This window comes from Camelus bactrianus, chromosome 18 (genome assembly GCF_048773025.1).
Source record: "Camelus bactrianus isolate YW-2024 breed Bactrian camel chromosome 18, ASM4877302v1, whole genome shotgun sequence".
Lineage (NCBI taxonomy): Eukaryota > Metazoa > Chordata > Mammalia > Artiodactyla > Camelidae > Camelus > Camelus bactrianus.
Genome location: NC_133556.1, coordinates 33,143,675 through 33,171,488, shown reverse-complemented (window position 1 = coordinate 33,171,488; position 27,814 = coordinate 33,143,675). Strand labels below are relative to the sequence as shown.

General features: G+C 42.3%; 1 protein-coding gene across 4 annotated transcripts in view; it reads left to right on the top strand.

Annotated features, from left to right (window-relative positions):
- GRIN2A (glutamate ionotropic receptor NMDA type subunit 2A) overlaps nucleotides 1–27,814 on the top strand; it is a 154,561-nt gene that overhangs the window by 40,777 nt on the left and 85,970 nt on the right. For all 4 annotated transcript variants that reach the window (XR_012500420.1, XM_074346763.1, XM_074346761.1 and 1 more), the window contains exon 3: nucleotides 26,086–26,291. Coding sequence is in view for 3 of the 4 variants with exons in the window: in XM_074346763.1 (XP_074202864.1) it covers nucleotides 26,086–26,291 (206 nt within the window). In the remaining variant the exon portion in view is untranslated. The remainder of the gene's footprint in view (nucleotides 1–26,085; nucleotides 26,292–27,814) is intronic.

Here is a 27,814-nt window from a genome sequence, read left to right as displayed (position 1 = left end):
TCAGATGAGACCTTCTGGACATGTGTGGGAAGGAAGGCCATTCCATGCAGAAGGACCATTGAAAGCAAAGTCCAGAGACAAGAGTGCTCAAGGCTCATTTGAGGAAGAGTTCAGTGTATTAGAAACATAATATTTTATGGCAGGCAGAATTCTAAGAATGACCCTGAATGACCCTCACTCTTCTATAGTCCTCTTTCCTTGGAGGGTGACCTGTGAATATGATGAGATATGCCTTCTGTGATTGTTATGTTAGGTAGCAAAAGGAGTTTTTTCATTGATTTGAAATAATCAAGAGGAGTGTTATGGGGGTGGACCTAACCGACTCACACGAGGCTTTTAAAAGTAGAGAGTTTTCTGAAACTAAGAGCAGAAGAGGAAGTCAGAGGGACTGGAGCATGAGCAGGATTTGTCTGACTGCTGGATTTGAGGATTGAGGGGGCCACATGACCAGGAATGCAGGTGGCCACTAGGAGCTGAGTTTAGTCTCTGGCCAATAGCCAGCAAGGAAACAAGGACTTCAGTCCTACAACCTTCGGGAGCTCAGCTCTGCCAACAACCTAAATGAGTCTGGAAGTGGATTCTTCCCAGATCCTGCAGCTATGAGCCCAGCCTGGCCTACACTTTGGGTCTGGCCTAGTGAGACCCTGAGCAGAGAACCCAGCTGAGCCCCACTGGACTGCTGACCTACAGAACTGTGACATCATAAAGGAATTTGTTTCAAGTAGCTACATTTGAGGTAATTTGTTACATGACAACAGAAGACAAATAAAGATTGTTCAAAGGGAAATAATGGGAACTAAGGGCCATGCTAGAATTTGAATTATAGACTGTTCAGTAATCTTTGGGGCACAGCTGAAGAGCTTGAGATGGGAAAACAACAGAAAAATAATCATAGTAATAGCTAACACATGTTTAGTATTGATGATATACCATGCAGGGTGCTAAGCATTCAAATGTATGAACTTACCTAACCCTGACACGAACCCTGTAATATAGATACTACTGTTGCCCTCTTTTGCAAAGCCAGAATGTGAACCCCATAGCCTGCTCTCTTAAGACGTAAACTACTTCTTTAAAAATAAAATGGTGATTGGCACAAGTCTTTGGGGAAATTTCCAAGGGGCTATTTAAGTAGCTCAGGTTAAAGGAAATGTAGGTGTGAGCGAGAACAGTGGCAGTGGCATCTGAGAAATTACAGAAACAGAACTGAAAGCACATGGCATTGAGTGGATGATTTGCTGAGAGATTCGTGACAGAGAGAAATCAGTCAGATTAAAAAAAAAATTTTTTTTAAGGTATGGGTCTGTACTTAGGCATTTCTGGACTGAGTATTTCCAGAAGAAATTTGTCATGCCTGCAGATGACATGGTTTATCTCTTGTCCCTCCCTCTCCCCCTCTTTCCCTACCTCTCTCTCTCTTTCCTTTATTCTCCAAAATCCACAGCTGAATTCGAATGCCCTTTTGTAAAACAGATTTGGTAATATCACTACCTTAGCAGAAGCAGTACAAAATTTAATTTGTTTTCTTATATAATGATCAAATGATGTGAGCCACACAGAGGGAAAGTTAAGCCATTACAAAAGATTTAAAATTATCTTCTGACTTCCCTAAGAGTCATGCATAGTGACTATTTTAAATACCCACACAGTACAATATGTTAGGTCACAGTGGGGAAAATACAGTAGGTCTCTAGCAAATTAACACATCAAATGAAATGAATGATGCCATCTCAGTGTGTGTGTGTGTGTCTCCCTGTCTTGCATGGTTCTCTTCTTTCCTTCTTTCCCTTCTTTCCTTCTTTCCCTTCTTTCCCTCCCTCCTTCTTTCCCTCCCTCCCTCCTTCCTTCTTTCCTTCCTTCCTTCCTTCCTTTTTCTTCCTTCCTTCCTTCCTTCCTTCCTTCCTTCCTTCCTTCCTTCCTTCCTTCCTTTCTTTCTTTCTTTCTTTCTTTCTTTCTTTCTTTCTTTCTTTCTTTCTTTCTTTCTTTCTTTTCTTTCTTTCTTTTCTTTCTTCCTTCCTTCCTTCCTTCCTTTCTCTTTCTTTCTTCCTTTCCCTTTCTTTCTTTCTCTTTCTTTCTTCCTTTCTTCCTTTCTTTCTTTCTTTCTTTCTTTCTTTCTTTCTTTCTTTCTTCCTTCCTTCCTTCCTTCCTTCCTTTCTTTCTTTTCTTCCTTTCTTCCTTTCTTTCTTTCTTTCTTTCTTTCTTTCTTTCTTTCTTTCTTTTTCTTTCTTTCTTTCTTTCTTTCTTTCTTTCTTTCTTTCTTTCTTTCTTCCTTCCTTTCTTTCTTTTCTTTCTTTCTTCCTTTCTTTCTTTCTTTCTTTCTTTCTTTCTTTCTTTCTTTCTTTCTTTCTTTCTTTTCTTTCTTTCTTTTCTTTCTTCCTTCCTTCCTTCCTTCCTTCCTTCCTTTCTCTTTCTTTCTTCCTTTCCCTTTCTTTCTTTCCCTTTCTTTCTTTCTCTTTCTTCCTTTCTTCCTTTCTTCCTTTCTTCCTTCCTTTCTTTCTCTCTTTCTCTCTTTCTCTCTTTCTTCCTTTCTTCCTTTCTTCTTTCTTTCTTTCTTTCTTTCTTTCTTTCTTTCTTTCTTTCTTTCTTTCTTTCTTTCTTTCTTTCTTTCTTTCTATCTATCTTTCTTTCTCCCTCTCTCTCTCTCTTTCTTTCTCTCTCTCTCTCTCTCTCTCTCTTTCTTTCAACATCAGCCCAACTCCAAAAAAAGAACAGCAATTAAACCATGCTTTTCTACAAGGCAATAATCTGCTAATATAACTATAAGATCTAAGACGCAGTACTGTTAAATCATGAACAAACTACGAATGTCCAAAAAAAAAAAAGCCTGTTAATACTTTCCTAGATTTCTGAAATTTAAAAGAAAGGAGTACCTAGAAAAGATACCTCTATGGGAACATACACTGATGGGGATGCTGATGATAAAGATGATTGATGGTGATGATGATGATGGTGTTGTTGATTGATGTGGGGATCATGGTGGCAGCAGCTGCCATTATTTGAGCTCCTATTACATGCCAGACACCATGCAGAGTGTTTTTAGTGCATTATCTCCCTTAAATATCACAATATTCTCTGCGTTTTCCCATACCAAAAAGGGAGATGATAATAGTACTTACCTCATAGGGTTGTTGGGAAAAATCAAACAAAATTATATGTCAAGTGCTTAGAACACTGACTGGCTCATTGCAGATGACCAGCAAATGCCGGCTCCATTTATAATTAGAGCTCCATGCTATAGGGGGTAAATGGAAAGCTGCTTGGGATGAATGCCTTGCCCAAGGTCGTTCTGTGGTGAAGGCATAATTTGAACTGAAGTGGGATTACAGTAGAGCCAGAGTCAACCACTGTGTCACCTGGAGTGTCCATCTCTACCCAACTCACCAGCCCAACTGGGTAAGGAAGCTGTCTGAGGGTGATGGGGCATGATTAAGCTGACAGATGGAATAAATGTAAGATAAAAGCCATACCCTTGATAGTTTGCCTTTGCCATCAATTATGAAAATGAGTGAATAGATTATTGAAATGATCTCAGATGAGTAAATTATTCAAAGAGCTTCTCAGTCAGAAGTATTTCTAGAAACTCCTGAACAGACTAGATGAAAGCCATTTTTATTTTCTGGCTGGATCACCAGCTCATCTGTGTTGTAGATGAATGCAAAGCCCTGAGCTCCTGTGATGGAGGGAGGGAAGGAGGGACAGGATCCAGTTTTAACCAGAAATGGTAAAGCTTTATCTGATTGCTATATTTGTGCTCCAAGTGAGCTGTCATTTGGGAAAAAGATATAATATTTCTAAAGTAAGTTCAAAAAATGAGTAGATTAAGGGGATTGACTGTAGCCACCCTCTGAATATAATGCAAATAAATAGTAAGCATTTGTTGAGCACCGACTATAAGCCAAGCCTTCCAGTGCTGGCTTTTATACTTATTACTTCACTTTAGGTACATGGTAACCCTATGAAGCAGGTGGTATTCTCTGTTGTTGAGTAGGGAAGACCTGGAAAGATTCGGTGACATTTTTTTCAATAGCTGAGAAAATATTCAAATTTAAGTCTTGTGAGTCTCCCAGTCTTGTCATTCTACCACTTTGCAGAGTTTCTAGGATAAATGATGGAAATTTTCTTAAAGGACCTAGAGATTCTTATGGATATTATCTGCCTTGGAAGTTGAGCAGAAGGGAGGAATGACAATACCTAACCCTTTAAGTGGACTCAAATCTTACTCTTTAGGATATGTTAACTGTTAACAATGAATGTCTTACGTGATTGAACTAGCTTGTCTTTTATCTATCCACCCAGCCAGTCATCCAATGAGCAGTCATCTAATAAACCATCTGTCAGTCCATCCACCCATTAACCCACCTAACCACCTTTCATCCATCCATCTGGTCAGCCACTCTCGAACCCACCCACCAGCCCACTGCTGATCTGTTTGCTGTGTATTCACTGATTACCTGCTTTGTGCCAGTCCTGTGGTGGGTGTGGGTGAAGCTGAGATGAATAGTGCAATGTCCCTCCCCTCAGGAAGCTCACAGTCTAGTGGGAGAGACAGAGAAATGAACTTCCAATTGCAACACAGGTGAGTACTAATAGTAGAGGTAAGCCCAGGACACTGCAGGACACCTACCTAGCCTGGGTGTTAGGAAAGGGATGAGAAAAGGCTTCCTTGAAAGAGCTGACATACGTCCTGAGTCCTAAAGGATGAAGAAGAGTTATTCAGAGGGCAAGGGTCATTTGACCCATTTTGTCAACTGAGTCATGAACATTTGAGGACCCTTGTTGTTTTTCTTCATTTCACAATTTATCTGGTTAGCTAGCAGCAGCTAGATTGTTTGCCACCCATCCGCAACTACCAGCCTCCGTGGTTTGTCATCTGGAGCTGCTCTCTACTTTCTTAGCATCGTGTCTGTCATTTTTGTTATTTCCCGTTAGCGTGCTGATGGTGCAGACAAGAATGACATTTGTCTGTAAGAAAGAGGGAAGTGTACTACCCCCAGCAATCTGCTTCTGGCTACAAGTGGCTGTGTCAGGCTTCCTTCTGTAGCTGCAGTTTGGTTTTCTCATCTGTGCTATTGGCAACAGAAGCCGTACTTCCCACTACTCTGTTTTTCTTGGCTTTGGAACTTGGGTTGGGCCAGAGAGGGAGGCAGGTAGATAAAGACTGAATATTCCTAGTGCTGATCTCTAAACTGTGGAAGACTTACTGTGCTTTCTAGACTCTAAAGACAAGTAAATTAGCTAGTTGATATATTGAGATATTTCCCCACATTTTATAAAATAATTAATAGTAAAAAATAATAATTTCTATGTCCTGATTATAGCTTAGGGGCTTTATATTCATTGCTTTGGCCCTCTTTTGAATAGATATTCAACATGGGTACTGTCATCCCTCCTCCAGTTGACATATAAAGAAAGTGAGGTTCTGAGAGGATTGATGACTTGCCCAAGGTTACAGAGCAAGTATGTGGCAACTTCTAGATTCCAGCTCAGGTCTGTCAGATGATAAAGTCCATTTTCTTTTCATGACACCATATGGTAGAGATGGGAGTTCTTTGTGTATTGATGGTGAAGTTTGTCATTGCTTTAATTATGCAAATCTACCTTGGGAACCCCTATCCCTGCATGGTGGACATGCTTTCAGTGTTTGCAAGATGGGTCGTTACAGGTACAAGATTTCCCGCTGATCTTAGCCCAGAACACTTCACCGAGTGGCATGCAAATCTGCCACATAATCAGTCTCTTGCATCTTTGTGCAAAACCAGCCAGCATTCCTCTGCAAACCTAAAGATGTAAATCACCCCCCCCAACTCCTGCAGTATGCTGTACATTCATTCCTTATTACTGCACCATATGTTCATTATCTGTAGCTGTTGTCTTTTGAAAATGTGTTTTAAAACTCATAGCAGTCACACCTATAGCGTTCCCAGAGTCTATTTTCCTTCCGTTTGAATTACAATCCTGCAAATTAGAAAGACTGAATGGACCTGTTTGAGAAGGAAGGAGGTGGGGATGGAACCATCTTGATTTCTCTCTGTGTGCAAATAAAGACTCCATTGGAAATGTATATGAGGGGAAAAACCTGATGTTGGGAAAAGACAAGAGAATAAACTCATCCTCTTGAAGGGAGTTGTAAAATGACTTAGAGAAACCGATGTCCTCTTGTTTATGTTGTGCTTAACTTGAAAGATGAAACAGGCAATCTGAGTTGGAAGAATCCTGATTCTTAATATCATTTCCCACCACACTGGCCTCTATGTGCACCAGCAATAGAGTTGATGGCATATTTTTTTTCCCCACAGTTAAAGTGTGTTTGAAGAAAGCAGGACAGGCAGATACAAGGTAAAAAGGAGGGCAAGAATCAGATTTGGTTATCAGATCCTCACAACCACCTTTCCTAGAGGGAAAGCAGGAAACTTTACCTCCTTTTAACAGATGAGGAGCTGAGATTCAGACAGGGTGAGAGATTTGATCAAGGTTCCTCAGCAAGGACGGTACACATCCCTTTCCACAGATAGCATTTGAGTTGGTACCTTGAATCAACACAGGATTTGAGTTTCATTGCCAAAAGGACACCTTAGCCTTTGCATTCAGAAATTGCTGTCTCGTTGAAAGTAGACAAGGATTCAGAAATGTGGGACACCCATCCAGTTGTACTATACATCAGCAGGACAGTGACAGAGATGTGTCTGACTTAGAGCCCAAATCCCAAATCGATGTCAAAAGATAAGGAAGTGGTCCAAGCAGGCAAAGTAAGGTCAGCACCGTGGTCAGCAGAAATGGACTGAAGCCCTGGTTCCCGTTTCATTGAGCATGGCACTGGTTAGTAGTGGAGACAGGAGAGAGGGATGTCTGATCAACTTTATAGTAGTTGATAACTCTGAGACCCAAGTCAACCCTGCAAAGTTGACATTCTTTATATTTCTCAGATAATCATTGTCTCCATTAGTAAAATGGAGCCAATGGTAATGCCCACCTCATGGTGTTTCTATGAGGATATTAATGACACCATTTATTAAATGCTTCCTGTGTGTCAAAAAGAGCTTTAGACATATGATCTCTCTTAATTCACACAAAACCCTATGAGACTGGTTCTATAAATATCTCCATTCTATAAATAAGAAAACTAAAGAATACAGAGAACAGGTTAATTTCCAAGAATCTGGACTGGATTTTGAACCCCCATGCTTTTACCACTAAGTTCTATTATTTTCCTTAATCAAATTCTAAAATGCAGGGGACATGACCCAGTGCTGTGGGAGGCAGGTGGTTTCAGTGGGGAAAGCATGCAGTTTGTGTTTCTGATATAATTCCAAATAATGACAACAAAAAGCCTAACCATTTCTGAGCATTGACTGTACTGTAGGCCCTGAGCCAAACACATTACATACATTATCAAAATTTATGTTCACCAGCACCCTAAATGCTAGATTTCATAATTATTTTTATTTTAGAGATGAGAAAATTGAGGCCAGAGAGGTGAATTAATTGGAACATGGTCACCCAGCCACTTTATAACTTGGGGGGATTATAAATAACGTGTGAAACATCCAGGAAAGGGCCTGGTATGTAATAGAAAGAGTTTAACAAATGGGAACTATTATGCAAAGTGCAATATGGATTCTTAAATTGCAGTTATTAGGGGTTTTGAGGGGGGTTGTTTGTTTTGGGGTTTTTTTGCATTTTGAATAAATTTCTAGAAACATGCTGCCGGCATTCTCTTTTCTCAGAGTAGTTGGGCTCCAAGTTTAAAGATGCGCATACTCGAGGTTATTGTCCATTTGTTTTTCTTTGAGTCCCACGCAAGGAGTTGAGTACTGAAACCATTAGCAAGTCCTGGGCCAGCAGTTCGGAAAACTGTCTCTAGTGAGGGGAGGATAGAGCTCAGTGATAGAGTGTGTGCTTAACATGCATGGGGTCCTGGGTTTGATCCCCAGCGCCTCCATTAAATAAATAAATAAAAATAAACCAATTTGCCTCCCCCTTCTTAAAAAAAAGAAAGAAAGAAAACTGTCTCTAACCCTTTCACATATTTACTGTCCTTTCTGGTCCAAGTTACTCGAGGGAACATTAGTTGACTGCTCTGAAAAATTATAATAATATCTCCTCCACCTTCATGTGATGCTCTGCCATGAAGGGCAAATGAAATGAGATAATAAATAACACCTTGTACACCACAAAGGGCTGTGTGAACTCTGGGGATTTTATAGTATTATCCTCATAATGACATATAGCACTCTGGCTGGGATGATTTTTTTTATTTATTTTTTGTTATTATTATTGAAGTGTAGTTGATTTATAATGTTGTGTTAGTTTCAAGTGAACAGCAAAGTGATTCAGTTTGATATATATACGTATGTACATATATATATATATAAAATACACATATATATAATTCCTTTTATGATTCTTTCCCATTATTGGTTATTACTACATACTGAATATAGTTCCCTGTGCTATACAGTAGGACCTTGTTGTTTATCTATTTGACATATACTAGTGTGTATCTGTTAATCCCAAACTCCTAATTCTGGATGATTTAGGATGATTATTCTAAGTGTATCTATTATCTGAAACTTCCTTTTTCCATTTCTTTTTTTTTCCCCCCAATAAAGCTTCTTAACCAGTTGAGAACTCAAATATACATTCACAAGGCTGCATTTTGGGGCATAAGGATCCAAGATAGCTTGGGTTACATTTATAGTTATGAAGTGAATTGTATGCATTAATTGTGCAGAACCTCAAACTGGCAAATGGAATTAAAATAATCGTCAGGCCTTTGGATTTATTGATAGAACTAAAATAACACCAGGCTGCTCTTGGCAGGACCTTCTCTGTGCACAGAATTATATTAATATGCAATATCAGTTCCATCTAAACTAGAGTAAGTGGAGAACGTGTCTGTCTCCCTTTGGGGGATTTTTAGCAAATGCATTTTCCGAGTGTCATCTTGGTAGACAAGACCTGGGCTTGGAGTTTTGATAAAATCAATGCCTCCTGCTCTCTCCTATTCTGGAGTTACATACAGTCAGTGCCCTACATTCAAGGGTTAACTTCAACCTCAAGAGGACATGCACATTGTAGGTGGGATGGAACTAACCTTGACTGAATACTTAGTATGGGCCAGGCTGGGAGTTCCACATATGAATTAATGTCATCCTCACAAGAGCCTTGTATATAATAAAAAATACCTAATATTGGTTGAGCAATGGCGACCACGTGACAGAGTAATAAGTGCTTTGTAGGCATGGTTTTATTTAATTACTTCAACATTCATATGATATAATCACTCCTATTGCACACACTTTGCAGAAGAGGAAACTGAGGTCCAGGAAGTAATCCTAGCCAAGGTCACACAGCTAGTAAGCATAAGAGCTGGTATTCAGGCTCAAGTTTTGCTGACTCTGAAATCCACATTATTTTCAATACATATTACCAGAAGAGGCCAAATAAGGTTGATAAGTGATTACAGGAAGATCATGGCTATGGTGGTCATGTTGGTATATTTATTTATGCAGTTGTTTACTTAATAGACATGTATGTATTTACTCTGTAAGAGGCACTGGGCTGGGTGTAAGGGATACTAAGGCAAACAGAACACAGTCCCCACCCTCAATGAGACCGCTAGGGCAGACAGGTGAGTATATGCATACTTTTAATACTTGATGAGACAAGCAAAGAGGGGCCAGTTTTGGGGGGTCAAGGACTGTCTCCCTGGGGACTTGTTCTCTAAGTTAAGATCTGAAGGGCAAGTAGGCGGGTGCCAGGCGGAGAGTGGGAAAGGGTGTCCTGTGCAGGGTGAGGAGGGTGTGTGGATATGTGCCACTGTGAGAGGAGCTCGATGTCCTCAGAAGGCTATGATTAGCTCTGTGGGATTCACTCATCGATGTAGGGTGGGGGCAGGGGTGGAACTGGGATTTGGTTGTCAGAAATTGGGGTTGGCATGAATGCAGAGAGCTAGAGATGCCTGGGGATCAGCTAGGTCATTTAGGCCATGGTCAGTCATGTTCACTCGATTCCAAGTGTAGTGAGAAACCACCCAAAGACATGAAGAGGGAGAGTGGAATGATCACATATGCAGAGACAGAGTGATGACTGGGGCTGCAGCTTGGAGGAGAGGCTGGGAGGAACACTGTCTGGGGCAGGGAGGCCAGTCTGGAGGCTGTTGCAGAAACCAGGGAGAGGAGAAGACAAGATTTAGTGTTGGTCTTGAGTTAAGAAAGAAGTGGACAAGGAAAAAAATATTCAAATAGAACTATCAAGGCTTGGTGATTGATTTAATATATATGGGGTGGGGAGGGAGCTGAATGAATTAAGGACTATTTCCAGGGTTGAGATTTCAAGAATTCATATTTGGCACATGGGAGAGAAATTGTGCATTTTTTTTAAACAATTGAAGGTGAGTTATACTCTGAGCCTATTGAGTTTGAGTTTTGCTGGAGGCAGCCGAGAGGAACTAGTGAAAGACAGCCGGCTCTGAGAACAATCAACGTAGAGATGATAACGGAAGAGTGTAGAGTAGAGGTGCCTGAGCGAGGAGGTCTGAGGGCATGCGGGAGGGGCAGCGCATGTCAAATGCGTGCAGAAAAAGAGGAGCTTGCATTTTGGCAGAGCTGGAGAAGTCAAAGGGGTGGGAAATCATCTGGAAAGGGTAGGATCATGACAGACCAGGGCAGGGAGACTCAAGGAAGATGGGAGCGGCTTTTGATGTCCAATGGAGGCACCTGTTGGCTTTAGTGATGAGACGGCCACTGGCGACCTTGGTGGGGCCAGTCTTAGAGGGGAGGCTGGTGCAGAAGAAGACTGTGTTCAGAGCGTGGATGATGGGATTAGTAGGAGAGAGGCCTCTTTCATCAGTGACAGAAGGGAGAAGGAAGACACGTGTGCACAGGCAGGTAAGTTTGTGGGGTATGTTGGTTGTCCATAGACTCTGTGGAATCAGAGGCAGGTTCCTCAGCTGGGAGTGAGGATGGAGCTGGCAGGGGTGTGGTCTCTCGTGGGCAGGTGTGAAAGTTTGAAATAGTTTCTAGGGAATGGAAGATAGCCAATCAGGAAAAGAGAAAAGAATTTCTGATCAGAGAGGGAGTCCTTACGTTCAAAAGGATACCAGTCTGTGCGGTTATGTGGTGTTCTCCACCTATGCTTGGTGGTTTACAGGTGAGGAAGCAGTTGGGTTGACTGAGTTGCGGGGAGGTGGTGCCAGGCAGGTGTGACAGGAAGACAGAGGAGGGGCAGAATCATTGTGGATGTGGGAAAGCATCTATTGTTGTGATAGAGGAAGAGATATGGGTTGGAATGGTAAGAAAGTGAAGGTATGAGTGAATAGATCAATTGGGAGAAGAGAGAGGGCCCCAGGGACCATGGCCAAAACGATGTTGGAGAAGAGATACAAGAATAGCGGAGTGAGAGTACTGTGGATTTATCTAAATTGAGGATCACTGAAATCAAGCAGTTCTAAGTGAATTTCCCCTCATGGGAATGAGTGGCTAAAGTGGACTGGAGGTGGCCGGTGGAGAGGTCAAAAAACTGACCTCTAATTTTATCCAGATAGTTTGACAAATATGAATGTATTTGTGAAGGAAATGATACAATTATTTAAAAATAGGACAACTCCAAAAGATGTGGAAGGTGATCCCCCGGCGCTGAGTAAGTCAGTAAGGGATCCCAAGGCCAATTGCCAATTTGAACTCAAATGCAATCAAAATTGCAGTGTGATTTCAGCCCAACACCCAGGGGCTTCTATAATCTTGTCCCAGTGTATCCCTTCACTCATCATTCTCTCATCCCCTTTGTACCTCGTGTGTTTTATCCAATTTAGGCAACTCCCTAGTCCACCAGCATGTCCCTTAAGCACAACTGCTATGCGTTTATTGAACTATTCATTCAACCTAGAAGTCTCCTCTCTCCAGACTGATTTTTCCAGCTCCTTTGCCTGCTCTATGACTCATCTCAATTGCCTCTGTCTCACCAGCTCTGTTCTTCCATTTCTGATGCTCCCCTGCGTTTCATTTCACCTTTCCTTTTCTGGCACTTGTCATTTTCTGTTTTGTTCTGTAACTAATTCTGAGAGCATTGTATTATGTTTTCCCTCTTAGTAGGAGGGTCTCTTACAGACAGAGATTTAGATCAGAGCTTGTAAACATTTTATGCAAAGGACAGCTAGTAAATATTTTAGGCTTGGCGGGCCATCCTGTCTGTATGGCAAGTACTCAGATTCTGCTGTTTCAATGCAAAAGCAACCATAAACAACACATAAGGAAATGAGCATGGCCGTGTGCCAATCAAACTTTATCTATGGACGTGGAGATTCAAATCTCGTGTCGTTTTCACATGTCACGAAATACTGTTCTTTCCATTGTTTTCAACCATTTACATCCTTAGCTCGTGGCTTTTGTGAAAATCGTTGTCCCTTGGGCTGAGGTCTGCTGACCCCCAGGTTAGAGTCTACCTAACTGCTATGTCACCAGGGCTAGCACAGTGTCTGGCACCCAGCAAGCACTCAGTAAGCAATTGGTGAATGACTTAACCAATGAATCAAGGTAACCCAACCTTACCTGGCCGAACGCCTAGACAAATGGCTTTGCTTCTTGGTTCTTAACAGAATAACCAGGAAGCTTGGGATTCTACCTTTGGCTGTAATTTGTGTGAATCTGAAAAGTTTTGATTTAACTAAAGGGGCACAGCTCACAGGCATCATCACTGATCTTGAATTTGGGTCTTCTGGCTCCAAGTCTAGGGTTTTTCAAAACTATGAGTTTGCCAGTAAAGTTCAACAAGAAATGCCAGTAACTCCCTGGATGGTCCCCAAGATTCTCATTTCATCCGAGGAACTCTGTGGGGCTCTAGCGTTGCTGATTAGTGTCCAGGAGGAGGATAACTGGTGTGGATGAAACTGGATTGACAGAGGGAGGACTGCTTAATCTCAGTATTCTCAAAAAGCGAGTCCTATCTGGCCCACCCCAAGGGAACCCTCGTCTCCCCCTCCGCCTTCTAATAATCATGTTTTTAACAGCGGGCAAAGCTGTGGTTAAGCTCATTACTATTTCCTCACCATTAAATCTTCTGTTGGCTTTAGTATTTCAAAGGATCCTCTCGCTGGAATACTTCAGGGCTCAGACAAGCCTGGAGCAAAGTAGTTTGGGGCCAGAGCTGAGCAAAGAAAAACAATTGTCAAAATGCCATCTTCTTTAAGGTGAACTGAGATTCTGATCTGTGTGCATTTCATCACAGGGGTGGGTTACACCCGTGCACAAGGGCTTTCCTGAGCATCCGTATGACAACCAGCAGGGCCTCAGGCGCCAACCCCCGGCTCGCCCTTTCATGTAGAGGGAGGAGAACGTCCATCTCAAAGACTTAGATTTATTATTTTGCCCCAGATACGAGAGCACGAATGCCCATCAGAGACTTGATACCAAGTGTTCCAAACCCTCCAACTTTCACAACCCGATAACTTTTCACGGGCGAGGGGATGAAATGCTTTTGCAACTGATCGATACCCCGAGGTCTTATAACCTTATTTTAAAACTCTGCAGGCACTGTCAATGAGGTTAACTTTGAATGTTCAGGCTGAGATCCAAATGGAATTGGCTTTTTTACATAATGCTGAGTGAGGAAATCTGTGAGCCTTTGGCCTGTTCCATCCCTTAAGTCAGGTTTGATGCATTGAAGTCTCCTGCTTCCTTAGCTTGCAATTTAATTACCTGGAACTTATCTCCTTTTATAAACTGTTACACACTCAGCCCCCAATTTTTGCCACTTTGCAAGGTTTTCATGGAAAAAAAAAGTTGTCCAAGAGTAAGAGGAGGAGTCCTATCTGTATTCATACCCAGCTTTATCCGAATTTTTAGGCTGGGGAGAATGATTTGATAATTCCAACGAATGAAGGGCCCTCTCAGCTATCAGCCCAGAATAGGAAGATGCCTCTCTTGACTCCCTCCTGTCTCTTACTGGCAACTCTGCCAAGGAAACAAAGAGCTGCTAAATATCCTTCAAGTAAATATTCAAAAAAGAGCTGTTTGCTCTGCTGGATTGCAAATGGCATTTCATTTGTCTTACAAGTGGAAACTACACTGATCTTTGAAATTTACCCAGGAAAAAGTACATTAGAAGGTCAAAAGGAAGACCTTTCCCATATTTTAAATTGTCTCTGCAAAGGCGTTAAAAAAGAATAACTGTGGTTATCTCTGCTATTATAGTAGAGGACTGACATTAGGTCAAGTTCTCGTCCAATATCAGATGCTTATCCTCCCCGACTCAGGTTTCTGTGATTGTCCCATTTTCCTTCACATCTCTTCCTAAATTGTTTTTACAGACCTACAGGCATTCTGGTTTTCTTCTCCAAGGCGACAGCCTTTTCAGGAGTTCAACTAAGTTTTAAGTCCGAGTTTTGATAATAACACACAGCAAAGTAAACAGAGCCATGTCATCTTGGCCATCAGCATTTCAAGTACAATGGGATACAAAGGCAAGATGGAATCCTCTCTCCTGAGGTCCCTTACGTAACAGATGGAGATTACCACAGAGGCGAAGAAAAAGTCTAATCAGCTGTTAGAGCCCTAATTACATTCCTCTTGGTTGAAATCCCCAAATTACCTAATTGTCACACAGTTCACATATAAGCGGTTGATTTTTTTTCCCCCTGATCTATTATTCTAATCGCATTTTGGATGTCGGCGTTAGCAACCTGAAGCCTGCACGGGCTCACTCACTGCAGCCCTGCTGTCAGAGGCATGTTCCGTGGTGAAATTCAAGGTCCTTAGAAGAATCAAGTCACAGGTACACTGAGGAAAGAAAACAGGCGTAAGTGAAAGCAATCGCGAGACAGCCAGCCCTGCTGTTCTCGCCTCTCTTCCCGTGCTTCACAGGGAAAGAAAACCTTGCGCCTCTCCAGAGGGGACACGCCGTGCACATGGAGAGCCTGAGCTCAGGTGTCCCAGCTCCCAGGGCACCGCTCTCTGCAGTGGGGTCTTCCCAGTTGATTCCTGGAATGTTCTCCCTTTGCCCTTGTTTGCCTGAGTGTTTCCCAGACCAAGTCTGATGGCAAACTTGGGAATACCTAACAGTGGTGATGGCCCTGGGCTCTCGAGTCAGATGGCCTGAGTTCAACCTCCAGATGTTCTCACTTGCTTTTTTCATCTTGGGCAAGTCACCTGAGATCCCAGTTTGACCTGTAAAATGAATGTAATGATGGCTTTTTCATTATAGAGTTGTGAGGGTGAAATGAGAAAAATGCATATTGGGGTGATCCCAGAGCCTCCAGAAATGCCAGTTAGTGGACTTATTAATTATTTAACAATCATGACTGCAGCCTGCGGAGGACTGGATGATCCAGAACTTACACAATGAAGGGCTCCCAGGAGCAGGATCAAAACATTGATTAGTATTTGCGAGAGGGCTCCTTTTTATTTTTCTGCTGATTTTTCAAGTGTCTAATGTTAAATCATTCCAATGCGGAGCCAACGCAGGGAAAGAAAACACTGTTAACTGTTTAGCTAATGACCAGGACGGGTCACTTTTTAAGTGCACGTAAAGAATTAAAAGTAAATCCAAAGAAGTAGACGATCTCTTCCATCCCCAGGGACCTGGGAACAGAGGAACTCTGGAGGACCGGAGATCATAAATGAGCTTCTGAGGAAAACGGAGGCTCATTGTTCCAGAGATTTTCATTTTTAAATCTGAGGTTGAACAAGCATCGAGCTCTTCTCCCGTTGGTTGAACCTCAAGAGGAGAATGGAAACAAAGACGCGGGCTGTTCTTGGAAATAATGGTGATCAAAACACATCTCCATGAATTACCAGATCAGTGCTGGGTTCTAAGACAGCTGACACTGTTATCCATAAAGATAGTAGATTTTCCTGAGAACAGTTATTATAGGAGAAAAAAAAAAAAAACCAACTGCTGCAGTGTGAGCTATGTAACAATTAAGCAATTTTGAAATTTCAACTGAGAGGAATTTAATTAAGGCTCTGATAGCTGATTAAACTCATTTAGATCTGCTGGCAATTGCCACTGGTTACATAAGAAACCCAAGAAGAAAGATTTCCATCTTTTCCTTATGCTATATTTAATCCATAGGTGCATCTCAGATGTGGTCCTTAGACCACCTGGAACAGAATGACCTGGGCTCCTGGTTGATAAGTCAAGTTCCACACCTACTGATGCAGACACTCCAGGGACTTAGGAGTCTGTATTCTTTCATTTATCTACTTATTTATTATTTTAACTAAAGTATAGTTGATTTACAATATTGTGTTAGTTTCAAGTGTACAGCTAAGTGATTCAGTTATACCCATGCACATATGTTTCAGACTCTTTTCCATTATAGGTTATATAAGATACTGAATATAGTTCTCTGTGCTATGCAGTAAATCCTTGTTGTTGATCTGTTTTATATATGATGGTATGTATCTGTTAATCCCATACTCCAAATCCTCCTCTTTCCCCTTGGAGATTGCATTCTTAATTAGCCCCTAAGGAGAGGTTCTTATTCTTGCTAAAGTTTCGTAATCTCACTACTTTCAATAGTTCCATTGAAGACAGTACAGTCAAAGGAAGCAGGTGCTTTACCTCAACCCCTGAAAAGCAATTCTTAATTTCACTCTGCCGGTGGCCAGCTGAGGCCCCATGGCACTGAAGACAAAGGAGGTTGGGTCTACACCTGCTTTTCAGCAGTTTCACTGTAGAGGCTTGTTTGAATACACCATTCAGGGGAAAGCTGGGGTCCCGTGTGACATCTGGTGTCAGCAGACTCTAGCCGTCCTGAACGAACTTGAGATTGGATCTTGGTTTACAAAAAAAAAAAAAAAAAAAAAAAAAAATCACCACACTCAACTGTGAACTACTTCAGATAGAGCACATTTCAACTTAATACCAAGTCACGGTCGCGGCTCAGACATCTTTATTGTAGTTTCCCAATCAATCAAATTCAGATCTGGTTTTGGTTTCGAGCAGCAACCTAAGACACAAAATTACTCGTGTGTAAGCCTGCTGTCAGCTCGCTTGTGTGTTCGATTTGCATGCAGAGGCATGGAAGTGATGCTGGTTATGCTAAATATGGACATTAAGTCATTTTAAATTTCCTTCACGGACATTTATCTTACGTCCTTTGGAGGACTTTATATTTCAGGTGGAGAGAAATTGGCCTCCTGTTTGCTTTGTTTTCCTCCTTAAATTCATCTTCCTGAAGAGTTAATTACTCACATTTTCTCCAACTTGGGCATAAATCACTGCTTATTACCCAGAGTGAAATGTTTTCCGACGTTTTGCACATGTGAAGTGTTTGTTTTAAGGCCTGTTTCCCCCTTGGTTATGAAATCACCCAGTGAGTTAACCAGGCCAGTCAAGCTAGAGCACAGGCAGCGTGAACTCTGCTTTCATCGTTGGTTTTAATAAATTTCCTCTCTGATTTTTAATTTTGCAATCCCTATTGTCTCGTCTCCGAGGAGAGGATCTGAGTAAACAGGCAACTTTCCTCTTTTAACTTTGAATTCTAAGTAAAAATGGATGCTGTGCTGCAGTCTGAATCGAGTTCAGCAAATATTTATTGAACTGGCTTGTGGGCAAACGCGGTGCTATAACCGACATGGGTCACACGGTACGGAAGGCTGGCGAGGCCGGAGATCCAACAGAACTATAATCCAGGGCAAACTGAGCCTTTGCCCCCCACCCCCAGACAATCATACAATCGGTCTCTAAGTTGTAACGATTCCACCACTTTGAGATCTCATGGGTTCAGCCTGGCCTCCCCCATGTGGCCCTCTGCCAAGCTCATCCAGGTGAATACAGCTACCTCCTGACCCATCACTCTGCATTCAGAATCTTTCAGGCACAAACTGTTTCTCTGCACTGCGTTGTGAAGAAGTGGCCCAGTATATCAGACTGGTTTTTTTTGTTGTTGTTGTTGTTCAATATAATTTTTAATTAAAAATGTGACATTAAAGGCAAGGTTGAAGTCCCCATCGTTACGTCCTTAGTCCCATCAGCTCCCTCTCTCCAGAGGCTACTGCGCTTATGAATTTTGTGTGTATCTTTCTAGTCCATCCTTTTGTTCATTGCCTCTACTGTTTTGGGGGGTTGCTGTCCTTAAAGGATGAACAAAGTTACGTCAGATGGATTTTATTCGTCCCCTGATCCTGATTGAAAGTCTTCAAGAATCCCCACCCCCACCCCTCTTCTGTTGCCCCAGGAGAAAGGCAGACCTCCAGAACCAGCCACACACCAACTCTGCTGGGCTGGCTCGTGGCTGGAGGTCACTTCCCACAGGAAGCATCTTCGGTTTCCTTGCAGAGCGGGAAGCTCTCTGCTTCAGTAACAGCCTGCGCTCACGCCAGCACGGCAGTTAATCTCATTTTGCTATCACATGTTATCTCACGGCCATTGAGCTTTGGCTCCTCCTCTCCAACCGGACTGGAAAGTCTGAGGACCACGACCAGGCCTGGACAGTTCACAAGTGTAGCCCCAGAGCGTCCTGCGGTGCCGGGCACACATAAAGCACTGACACGGGTGTACAGAGCTCATGAATGAACGAGCGAGAGAACTCAAGGGAAGAGGGGAATGTTCAGAGATGCATCCCAGCTGGAGAAATAGGCTGCTCGGGAGAAGCAGTATGTGAGCTGGACCTGGAAAGAATGGGTAGGATTTCAGTCAGTGGACTTGATGAGAAGAGGAATTCTGGGTAGAATAAATAGTGCAGAGAAAGGCAGGGGAGTGGGTATCATTCAGAGTGTGTGTGGTGACACATGAAAAGTGTATGCATCGCTGTGGCTCAGTGCTGTGTGTGTGTGTAGAGGTGTGAGTGTGTGTGTGCTAGGTATGTGTGTACGTGTAGTTGTACGTGTGTGTGTATAGTTGACCCTTGAACAACATGGATTTGAACTGCGTGGATCCACTCATACATGGATTTCTTTCAGTAGTAAATACTACGGTACTACATGATCCACAGTGGGTTGAATCCACGGATACAAAGGAACCGTGAATACGGAGGACCATCTTTACATTATACACAAATTTTTGACTGCATGGAGGGCTGGTGCCCCTAAACCCCACATTTTTCAAAGGTCAACTGTATACACATATATACATGCATACATATGTGAGTATGTGTAGGCATATGAGTGTTTGAAGGTGTACATGGATATATTTTAGTGTGAGAGTATGAATAGGGTGTATGAAAGAGAGATCGAAAAAGTGATGGAGAGAGAGGAGAGAGTGTCCTGGGGTTGACTGGACCTACATTGTAGGGTCCATTGATGTAACGGGGAGCCTGGATTTGAGTCTATAGGCAGTAAGAGTCGTGAAAGGTAATGAATAGAGGTAGATCTATGATTTTAGCGTTTAGATTTACGTTTTAAGGAATGGCTTGGGAGACCAGGAGACCAGTTGTGAGGTGATTTTAATTGTCTCTTGTAAGTATTTTATGAATAGATCAAATACCATCAAACACTCATACCTCTTTGAAAGGAGAGCCACAAACATCTATTCACCTCATTTCTTCCAGCCTTTTGCAGCCTCTGTGACATCTCTCTGGATTTACCCAGACATGAAGGGGTTAATAGTAACTTACGATGGACAGTTTCTGAAGATGAAATTATCTTTGCTCTTAGAAAATATTGGCTGAACATTTCAATAAGCAATCACTGCCCTTTCACAAAACACTTTCTAGGAGCTAAAGAGCAATTAGCTTTCTAAAAGAGCTGCATTTAAACTTTATTAATAAGAACAGATTTAAAAAATCATTACAAAGTTAATTTCCCCTTTTTACATTTCTTTGAACAAAATCACTTTTCTCATTAGAAGTCAGTTTTTTTTTTTTGTCCTCAAAACTTCAGTTTATTTTCTGAAAACATTTGAAGGTTTATCACCAAAATTCAGTTTATTTTGAAGGTAAATTTTTTTTTTTTTTAATTCTCCCAGACAGCCTATTTGGGTGAATTTGGGACTATTTTCAAATACAAAAAAATTCAAGATAGAGATAAAATCATCTGCCCATACCTTTTTCTTGTGCATAGGGTGTTTATAAGAATTAAAATAGTGCTTATAATAGGGCCTAATACATAATAAGTGCCCAGTGGATGTCAATTTTTATTGTTGACATAAGAGCCCAAGCAATGCCAGTCATGACTTTATAGCTCTCTTCTCTCTATTTCTTAACTCTGTATTCAGTCTCTGATAGGTTCTTCTGCTGTGATTACTCTATCCTAATAGTCCCAGCCAAAGTCCCAGGGAAAATTCCCATTGGCTCAGCTTAGGTCACACGAACATTTCTGAGCCAATCACTGTGGCTTGGGGGGACTCCATGTACTGAGTTGCCAAATAATGAACATGTGCTTATTGTTTAAATCATAGGCAGGGATCTCTCCAAAGGAAAATTGATATAACCACAAGAAAAAAAAAAAAAAGGAGGCAGGGAAATGGATAAGGGACATGCAAAAATAGCTAAAGTCTGTTACAGAATCCTGGGGAAAAAGGGGAAGAAAATCCTAATTTTTGGCTAAAATCATAGATGTGGGGGAAAAAAAACTGCCCACAATAAATGAGTTAGTATCAAGACATGTTTTTAATGGGGTTAAAACATGAATAATATGAACTTCCCTTTAAAAGTGTTTTTTAAAAATTGATTTAAGTAACAGCAAAGTAACAACACATAGCCCTGCTCCTGTTCTGGGTATGTCTCTTATGTTATTACATGCTTTTACATATAATAAATAATTTAGTCCTCTCAGCAGTCCTGTGAGCTATACCACTATCACCATCCCATTTTTCAGATGATGAAATTGAAGTCAAGAGACGTTACGAAATTTATCCAAGTGGCACAGCTGGGGTTTGAAGCCAGGACGCTGGCTCCAGCGTTCACACTCTTCGAAACTCTTCCACTCTGTCTCTCTAGGAATATATCTGGAATGTATCTCTTATTTTTATTTTTTAAAAAATCCTTCTTTGGAATTCAGAGAAAACTTAAATAACCTTTTTCTTTTAGAATAGTTTTAGACTTACAGAAAAATTACAACGATAATACAGCAAGTTCTCATGTACTTCACATCCAGTTTCTGTAATTATTAACATCTGACATTGATATGGTATGTTTGTCATGATTAATAAGCCAGTGGTGATGCATTACTATTAACTAATGCCCATGCTTTATTCAGATTCCCTTAGTTTTTATTCTAATGTCCTTTTCCTGGTCCATCCTGGTGTCTCATCCATGGTACCACATTATGTTCAGTCACAGTGGCTCCAGAGGGCTCCTCTCGGCTGTGACAGTTTCTCAGACTTCCTTTGCATGCTGATGACTTTGACAGTTTTGAGTAGTACTGGGCAGATATTTGCTAGGACCTACCTAAATTGAGATTTTTCTGATATTTTTCTTATGATCAGACTGAGGTTATATGTTTGGGAAGAAGACCACATGGGCAAAACCCCACTGTCCTCTCATCCTGTCAAGGGGACCTACTGTCAAAATGACTTATCCTTGTTGACGCTGGCCTCGGTCATCCGGCTGATGTAGTGTTTGTCAGGTTTCCACACTGTGAAGTGTTTCTTTTTTTTCCCCCAGCAAAAACTTCTCATTGCATTTCTTCACTGATTTAAAAATGAGTCCTGGTTCAGATCTTGACTCTATCACTCTCAGACTATGTGAGCTGAACAACTTACTTAAGCTCTGTGCCTCGATTTCCTCATCTGTGAAATGGAGATGATAATAGTAGTATCGTATTCATGAGTCTGTCTTTAGAATTACATGAATTAATATTTACAGTTCCCAGAACAGTGGAAACAGAAACACTCCTTTTTATCATCTCATGTAATCCTTACAGCAATTCTGTAAGGTAGGCACTATTATTTACCTTTAAAGTGTAAAGAAACCAAATTTCAAAGGGGGAGGGAGTGATAAGCAGTGCCCTGGGTTTTCTTGGACCAAGTTTAAATTCTTGCTTTAATCCTTATGATGCGACTTGAGCAAGACACTTAATCTCTTTGAATTTCAGTTGACTCATCATGAAATGAGGATGATCATAGTTACCAGCCTCCCAGAGTTGCTTTGAGGGTGGAATCAGATAATGCATGAAAAACCCTCAACACAGTTCCTGGAAGCATAGAGTGAAACACCAAATAAATGTTAACTATTGACTTCGCCATATAATTGTCCAAAGTACCACAGCTGGGGTTTGGTCAAATTAGGATTTGAACCCATGCTCCACTGGAGAATGGTGAAGAGTCAGTTTTGAGTGAATCTTCTGTTTTGGGTACCACTGGCTTTTGTGCAGCAGAGAAGTCTTAACCAAGAAGGCTCCACTGACCTTATTCTTCCCCCCGTGGTCTTCTGGCTTGGTTCTCAGAACCACTCTACCTACTTCAGAGACAGGATGCCTTTTGGCTCATCTCTGATGACCTCTCTTTCCAGGTGCAAAGCTCCCCTGACTTATGGCTACCATCCAGAATTAGAATTCAACTTGTGAGAAGTGCTCCCTTCACCCTTTTCCAATTATCTGCTCATTGCCCTGATCCAAATCAGGAATGGGGTGGAAGCGACTTTCCCTGGGCTTGGCATGAAACCTTAGATCTGCAAGGCCTTAGCAATCACCTAGTCCAAACCCGCTCCCCTCATCCCTGTATGAGGAGCAGAGACCCAAACAATGAGATTAAAGTCAAGGACATATCCTAGCAGGAGCTCAGGTCACTACTTCCTCAGTTAGTGCTTCTGCTACGAAGGCTCACCATTTTCCCCACAGGAGGTTTAATAAATATTAAATTAATAATAATAGTACCACGTATCAAGAACTTGCTGTGTGCCAAAAGCTATGTGTTTAGAGATATTTGCCATCATCATCTTGCTTATAACCTTCAAAACATGTGAAATTGAAGTATTTTCATTTTCTGGTTGAGGGAACTGAGATTCAGACAGACTGTGTGACTTGCGCAAGACTACATGGCTAAGGGCAGTGGTGGGATTTGAGCCTATCTGTCTAACCCCTAAGCCTGTGATATTGATTCTGAACTCTTCCCCTCTGTGCCACATGACAGAGAGAAGAGATGGATCCTGTAGTGATGAAGTTGCCCTGACCAGTCAATGAGATTCATATGTGCACATGCATGTGTGTGTATCCAAAGCACATGCACGGTGCACTTCCTTGTCTCAATCATGTAAAAATCCAACCAGAAGTTTGGCAAGGGGTCCTGGAACTTCATTTTCCCATTGAGCTCCAGAAATAACCACGTGTTCAAATATTGATGGAATACATATATTTTCATTAAACCTGTCTACAGACTCTGGACTCAGTTAGAGTCCCTTATCTGGAGAGTTATAGGAGGGGAAAGTGAAGGATGTCTGTTTTTCCCCATCTTGGAGTTGGGATTTTTGGTGTTTGGAGTAGGAGCCTATGAGAGTCAGAGAAGGAGGTGAGAGCTCTCAGGATCTAGGGCAATGTTTACACAGCAGCTTCTTGATCGAGTTTCTCCACCCACCACTTGCTTCCACCCTCCTTGGCTGACCCAGGGGTGCTTACTTAGACGTGCTAGGAAGGAAAGGGGAACTTAGCGAAGATTTAGGGAGTTATTGCACTCTGGGAACTCATAAACCTTTTCAGATTCTGTCTCCATGAGTCAGCCTTGGGCTGAAACTTTTGCTTGCCTCCCACGGTGTAGTATACGTGATGTGGTCAATGGCATCACCAAAAATTCTGCTAACTGAACAGTCCTAGCCCATATTTATTTTATCTCGAGACTTTAGGAGCTATCTCTGCAAGGAAGAAAGGGTCTTAGAGCTACACATGATCACTGCAGATCAATTAATAAAAGCACTAGAGAGAAAGTGCCTTTGGATTCAGACAGTTCCATGGCATAGCTCTGGCTCCACCACCACCTAGCTGTGTGAGTTTGGGAAGGTTACATAACCTCTCTGTGCTTCAGTTTCACTGAGACACTGGAATAATAATCCTTACCATCTGAAATTTGTGGAGATTGAACTAAGTGGTGATATTGGCACATTTCCTGACTATGGAGAAGTGCTCAAAAGTGACTTTGTTATAATTACCGCATCAAATGCTACGGTGGAGATGGGAGCAAAGTTCTGTAGTACCAGAGAAGGCAGGAATGCCTGTCCAGGTTAGGTGATAGTTGAGCTATATCTTAAATGCTATCTACAACAATGATAAAATAATAGCAGCTGTCATGTATGTTACATGCTAAGTTCTATGCTCAATGTTCATGTCCGTTTTTAGCTCATTCAAGTCTCACTACAGTTCTGAAGGCATATACCTGCTGTGATCCACATTTTACAGATAGAGAACGTGAAGCTCAGAGAGGTTAAGCAACTTTCCCAAGGTGGCTCAGCTAACTGGTAAAGTCAGGATGAGTACTTAGTTCTGTTTGACTCTCTAAGCCATTCTCTTACCCACTAAACTACTCAGCTCCTCTTGAAGGTCATGTTGGAGTTTTCTAAGAGAGATGGAGAGAAAGGGGATGCATATAAAACGTTCCAAATCCAAAGACATCTGTTTATCTGTTTGCATGTTTATTAGTATTTGTTTGGTCTTTGTCCCACGGACCGATAGTTCCAAGAAGGCACGAATCAATCTGTTATATCCATCACTGTTTTTAGGCTGGTGGCAGCACATAGTTGGTGTTCAATAAATCTCTGTTGCATGAATGAAGATTTTGACGGGAGCAACATTCTCTCCAGCTCTTGTTACACATCACAGCGTGGGGAGATGAACGTGTGTGTTTGGTCAAATTGCTCTGCTGCCCCTCCTAACTTAAAAGGGAAAATATTGATAGGGCTAGACAGTTTCGTAATGGGCCACAAAGCAAGTTTCTCTACAAGCAGTGAAAAACCTTCCAGTGCAAATGATGAGGTCATCTTCGAGAATACTGATTTTCTTCTCTCCCATCATCCCCTCACCTCTCCTGGGGTCCGGCGTGTCTGAGTTGTCGGTAAGGGCCTGAGATTCATTTCTGGCGGCACTTACATTACAGGAAGAGAGGTGAGTGGGTCATGTCAACACAGACAAGCCTGGACGGGGCACTTAGCTCTTCAGAAGAGGTGCTTTCCTTGCGGCTGGTGTTACAGATAAAGCGCTGACCCGTGGTGTCGAGCAGTTGCGCGTGGGAGCAGGAGGAGGGAGGAGACAGTGCGAGGCTGGGGCAGCTTCCTCCAATGTGTGTGTGAATAGTGCCAATAAGCTGTCAAACAAAATTAAGGTTCGAAACATACAGCCTTCAATTTGGTTTCACTAAGATGCCGACTGCAGCTCAGAGGGAACACAATAAATTCTGTTTTGACAGGTCTTGATACATGCTAAGCAGTCTCCACTCTGTGCAGGATTAATAAAAGTTCACCTTCATTTGCAACTTAAATAGGACCGTAGCTGAGCGTGAAGGGAGGCCTCTCATCTCATTGTCCCCTCCTCCACCCCCGTGTTGTCTCTCCCGCCAGTCCTCCCTGCTTTTTGCTCTTGGACTTCATCTTCCTCTCCCCTTTCCTCTTTTTCTTTTTCTTAGCACATTTTAAATCTCTCTCCTTCTCACTGTCTCTCTTCTGTACTTTTAAAAGGGAGAGTTTGGAGTCCTTACGGCGTGCTGGCCGCTTAGCTGTACGCTTTTCTCGAATTGTCTTATTTAATTCCCACAACATCGTTACCAAGTAGGTGGAGTTATGTCTATCTACAGAGGAGAAAACAGATGTTCAGAGTGATTAAGCGCCTGCCTGAGGTTGTACAGCTAGCAAGTGGCGAACTGGGGATTGAAGCCCAGACCTCTCTGATTCTCAAAGTCCATACTGTTTCCATGACATCAGTGGTCCTGAGTGCTGGTGGAACATTCCAGTCACTCGGGGAGCTCTCACAGCATCAGTGCTTAGCTACCACCCCCATATTTAATTAGCCCGGGGAGAGTCCAAGATGTGGGGGCTGCCCAGTGGTCTGCTTTCCCTTTACCCCCATTTTTCTTAGTGTATAAACACAGGTGTATGTTGAGGTAGGTAGCAGAAAAGCCCTAAAGAGGATGGGGTTCTTCTCCCCTACCTCTTATGGGGGAGGACTTGTCTGTCTAGAAGCCAGCGGTACAAGAAGGCACAGGTGTGTCTTTGTCTTTGTGCTGCAGGTGGGCAAGTGGGAAAACCAGACCCTGAGCCTGAGGCATGCCGTGTGGCCAAGGTACAAGTCCTTTTCGGACTGTGAGCCGGACGACAACCATCTGAGCATCGTCACCCTGGAGGAGGCCCCCTTTGTCATCGTGGAAGACATAGACCCGCTGACCGAGACCTGTGTGAGGAACACTGTGCCATGTCGGAAGTTCGTCAAAATCAAGTGAGTCCCGGGATGCTATTGGTTGAATGTACCCAAACCCTTAAAATAGCCTGTATCATTGGTAACAACCATGTCTCTAAAATGGTAATAAAATGCAATATAAGATACACTCTATTATAATAGATATGCACAAGAATAGATATTTTAAGGAATTTTTGAATAGAGGTCTTGAGTAAATCCTTGAACTACACCAGGTGGTTTGCATTCATTTAAGGCCAACAATAGAAATAGAGGTATGTGGTTTTGACCATTTTAAACATGATGAAAACTGAATTATGGGAAGATTAAGAAGCACATTCGAACCACTCAGCTCGTAACTGGAAGGCGCAGGACTCAAGCCCTGGGCCATCTGACCCCACCGTCATATTCTCAGCCAGTATAGTGACTTGACTGTCCCCTTCAGTCTTCCCTAAAATAATTATTTCTTTTGTGTTTTCCTGGCTGCTCTCCACCCCCACTCCAAACTGCACCTTCCGCTTCCTTCCACCACTTTTCTATTTCCCAGATCCACACTTTTCAGAATTTTCAAAACTTCTCTCCATTTGGGAGGCAACATGCACCTTCCATGCGACTTTCGGATGTGATCAAGGTGACGCTGGTCTCCTGGGGTCTCCTAGCTCACCAGCCGCACACGAGCCGCACACGAGCCAGCATCTCATCTGTGTCACTTCCTCTTTTATGATGATTGAAGAGAAACTGACATTTTTTTTTTTTTATCAGAACCTCTGATGAAGGGTTCTCCCTAATCTATAAACCCTTTGGAGAAGCGTAAATCTCCATGGCCAAGTCCAAGGCACTGATTATAATCTAACCAAATGCAAACATAACACAAATACCACCACCCCTGTGGGGGATTTACAAAAGGAAAAAGCCTGCTGTTGGATGCAGATCTGTTTCTTGTTCTGAGTTTTTTCTGATCTCCTCCTTTCACCTGGACAATTCTTGCTTGTCCATTAAGTCTTTTTCTTTTTCTTTTTTTGGTTGGGGGGAGGTAATTAGGTTCATTTATTTAATTATATTTTTAATGGAGGTACTGGGGATTGAACCTGGGACCTCATGCATGCCAAACATGCACTCTACCACTTGAGCTATATATACTCTATCCCCCATGTCCATTAAGTCTTCAACCATTCCCTCTCCATGTTGGGTGAGTTCTCCCTACTTCCCCAGTGCCCTGGGTATGTCTCTATGTCTTAGTCCAATCAGGCTGCTGTGACAAATTACCACAAGTGGGTGGCTCAAACAACAGACCTTTATCCCTCATAGTTCTGGAGGCTGGGAAGTCCACAATCAAGGTGCTGGCAGATCTGGTGTCTGATGAGGACCATCTGATTTGCAGATGGCTGTCTACTCCTCAGCTGGTAGAAAGCAGAGGAGTGTCTCTTTTCATAAGGACATTACTTCCACTTGTGAGGGCTCTACCCTCATGACCTAATCACCTCCGAAAGGTCCCACCTCCAAATACCATCAGACTGGGGATTATGGTTTCAACATATGAATTTGAGGAGAACATAAGCATTCAG